Source organism: Mytilinidion resinicola (assembly GCF_010093595.1).
Source record: "Mytilinidion resinicola strain CBS 304.34 unplaced genomic scaffold BDZ99scaffold_31, whole genome shotgun sequence".
Taxonomy (NCBI): domain Eukaryota; kingdom Fungi; phylum Ascomycota; class Dothideomycetes; order Mytilinidiales; family Mytilinidiaceae; genus Mytilinidion; species Mytilinidion resinicola.
The window spans coordinates 374,082-377,450 of record NW_022985467.1 but is presented as its reverse complement, the minus strand read 5'-3'; the positions used below and the strand labels follow the sequence as shown (position 1 = coordinate 377,450).

Below are 3,369 nucleotides of genomic sequence, written 5' to 3'. Positions count from 1 at the left end.
GTGTCGGGATGCTCTTTCCCCAGCGCCTTCTTGCTCCCCTCCAGCGCTCGTCGGTTCATGTCTTCAGCCTGCTCGTACTTCCCCTGGTATTGCAGTACCAACGCTAGGTTGCTCACGCTTGTTAGCGTAGAGGGATGCTCTGCTCCTAAAGCAGCCTCGCGTGCCTCTAATGCACCTCGGTCCATTTCCTCTGCTTCTTTATACTTTCCCATATCGCCTGCATACCACGCGGCCTTAAACAAAACCGACGCCCACGCCTGAACTGTCCGTCCGCCCGCTGGCCGACAGGCTGCCACTGATTGCGCGTGCGGAAACAACGCTTGACACACCACCCAGTTCTCGTGCCGTCCCACCGGGTAGCTGTCGTCCATCAGTGTTACGTACGCCTCCTTCCATTCCTCTAGTTCATCATACAGTTCTAGCCATTTCTTTGTCGAAAACTGCACCAGCCGGTGCATCTCAAATTCGTGCCCATCTGCGCTCATCTCAACTAGCGAAAAGCTAGTTAATGTGTGGATATCCTCTTCAAAGTCGGCCTTGGCACCATCATCTCGCCAATATCGATTATGGAGAAGCGACTCCGGAATCCCCTGCCTGTCGAAAAGACTCATCAGCGACAATAGTCGAGCCGCCGTGGGCATCGCCTTCCGGATGTGTGCGAACGAGATCTGCCAGGTGGCAATGATGGAATTAGACGCTCTGCCGTCCCTGCGATCGTCTCCTACGTCCTTTGTAAGCAGACGGGCTCGGTCGTGGTCGTTTCTGCAAACTTCGTCTATATATCGCGAGATGGTCATACGCGGCGCTCTCTATTCAATATAAGCCGCCGCCTGCGTGATGGCAAGGGGCATGTAGTCGAGGGCTTGAAGCAGTTCAATCGCGTTGTGCTCGCTCGCATTAAAGCTGAGCTTTTTCTGGAGAAGAGCTAGTGCTTCGCCCTTGTCCATCGGCTTGACCTCCACGAGGCAATCTCCGCGCCCCGTTAGTCTGCGCGCCACATCTCGGCTCCGAGAGGTGATGAGGATGGACCCATTTGGCGATTGCGGTAGGAAGTCTGACAGCGGCTCTGCTGCCTGACCTGGACTACTAACTCCACTAGCTTGTGTTTCGTAATGTGGAGGGAAGAAGATGGCCGAATCGTCAGCATTGTCAACAATCATCACCCATCGCCCGTTCGACTCGTCGCAGAGCCAGTTGCGGACGAGCCGCAGAACATCCACTTTCGGGCTGTCGAAGCCGTCTATCCTTGTTGTCTCAGCAATTCTACGATAGCCCTCCTCGAACCTCGCCTGCGTACCGGCGTGCACCCAGAACACCCATGTCATCGGTGACCCGCCCTGCAACTCGTCCCGCACCTGGTAGGCATATTCAATGGCGATCTGGGACTTCCTGCGCAGGCTGTCAGCGTTGGCGTTACGCTTGTAAGGTACAGCACTCACCCAACGCCTCCAAGTCCGACGAGCGCCGCGCGAGCTGCTGGCCTGGCGCAGATCTGGCGTACCCTGTCGAGGCTGTCGCGGCTAATGAAGTTGTCGTCCCGCCGGAAGGGGACGGTCGAGGACGGCAGGGGCTTAGCGGGCCGCTCTTCGATCTCCTTCCGCAGCCGAATAAACGCTTTCTTCTGTCCCTCGCCGTATATAAGTGGCATGTGGATGTTAAAAATGCCTAGCAGAGAATATGCCGCATCCTCTTCGCGTTTTGTCTCTCGTCTTGCAGCCCATGACATGCGCTCATCCGCTGTAAAACAAGACATAGGGCTTCCTCGAAGGGCTTGAATGGCGATTCCTGTTATCTCATGGAGAGATTGTTCTAGTGATCGCTTGTCGCCAAGCCGTGTTCCCTGCTTGGAGAAGAACTCAACGGATGCCGGGGCAATAAGCTCTTGAAGTGTCCAGCCACGACTAAACCATTTGCTTTTTTTAAATGATGGTTTCCATCTCTGAGAGGATTTGCCATCTTCATTAGGAGGGCTGTCTGAAACATCAGGCAGATACACGTAGCATCTTGCTGCATCCTGGTACCAGCAAAACATGGAGTTGATGGCTTCTGAAAGCTCAGCGCTGCTTGACTTGTCAATGCAGCAGGTATCTATCCAGAAGTGTTGGAGGTCGTTCCTGGCAGCTTGTTTCCAACAAAATTGGATCTTTGTATAGCCAGCTTTGCTCTTGCCTGTACCTTTCACTATGTCTTTAAAAGTCACTTCCTCATCATCCGCTCCCCATCTGTGTGAAAGAATAGCGTAAGGTGGAATACTCTTCCCAACATATTCAACCAGGCTGAATTCCCCGGCATCGTTAAGCTGCAAAAGACGCATGAGAGGATTGCCGGAGGGCTCTAGGCAAGGAAATAACTGCAATAGATGTAACCAGGACGTGCATAGGTTGAGCAGTCAAAAGACTATAACTTGTGCTGGCTGGAAAATTCATAAAATAACACCCGATGGAAGTTGCAGTTGTTGGGCCAGGCAGCAACGCGGCTGAGCTTTAGCAAATTCACATCACGTGACATAGTAATAGCGCTTAATCAGCAACTTTATACTGTGGTAAGGATGGTTTAGCACTTAATGTTGCCACTGTTAATAGGGAGGATAGCCAACCTGTACCGACCATACCCTTGCAGGCTCTGAACTTTAATGGAAGTACTGTTTAGCACAGTGGTACACCACGTGCCTTGGTCTGTGACGTGATTGTGGCTGGAATGCCAAGACTTGCATTCGTGTTCTAGAGCAAAACGGCGTTTCAATAACGGGGAAGAATATAATATGTCGCACTTAGGTGTGCACGGGATGAAGCGGGATTGGAAATGATATCAAGCAGCAGAGTATGATTGATTGTGTGTGTGTGGTGTCTTCTTGTCGGTCGGGTTACCCCGCCCGACGTTCTATATAACGTGTTCTACATGCATGTGGTGGTTACAAGCGAGTGGTGGCGCTTAATCTTTGGTGCGATTTGGACGTTTTAACACCCCAGCAACCTCAACAACTATAAAAGATTTGAATCTATAACTTAGAATAAAGATATGCATAGCTGTTTCAATATTATAAGACAAATTTTTAGGGTCTCTTAATGGCCACATTTAGTTATAGTAGAGTTTTGGCCCCCTAGCATTGGGTAAGATCTACGATATAATAGAATTACAGAGACACATCACTCCAAACTATTGCCTAGCCATTGAAATGAGCTAAATACTATATGCATTCATATAATCTTGTTTAATACTTTATGGTTGTTGAGATTGCTGGGGTGTCAAAACGTCCAAATCGCACCAAAAATTAAGCGCCACCACTCGCTTGTAACCACCACATGCATGTAGAACACGTTAACGTAATCCACAAGTTAGTGGCCCGCACAAGCTAGTGGCCCACCCAAC

At 50.6% G+C, this 3,369-nt stretch overlaps 1 protein-coding gene across 1 annotated transcript in view; it reads right to left on the bottom strand.

The window, feature by feature from the left end:
• Window positions 1-2,314, bottom strand: part of BDZ99DRAFT_492085 (HET-domain-containing protein) — a gene marked incomplete at both ends in the record, with an annotated part of 3,322 nt that extends 1,008 nt beyond the window's left edge. Inside the window, 3 exons of the mRNA XM_033723144.1 lie at window positions 176-809; window positions 957-1,389; window positions 1,440-2,314. Coding sequence (XP_033569615.1) covers window positions 176-809; window positions 957-1,389; window positions 1,440-2,314 — 1,942 coding nt within the window. The remainder of the gene's footprint in view (window positions 1-175; window positions 810-956; window positions 1,390-1,439) is intronic.
• Window positions 2,315-3,369: the final 1,055 nt, after the last annotated feature.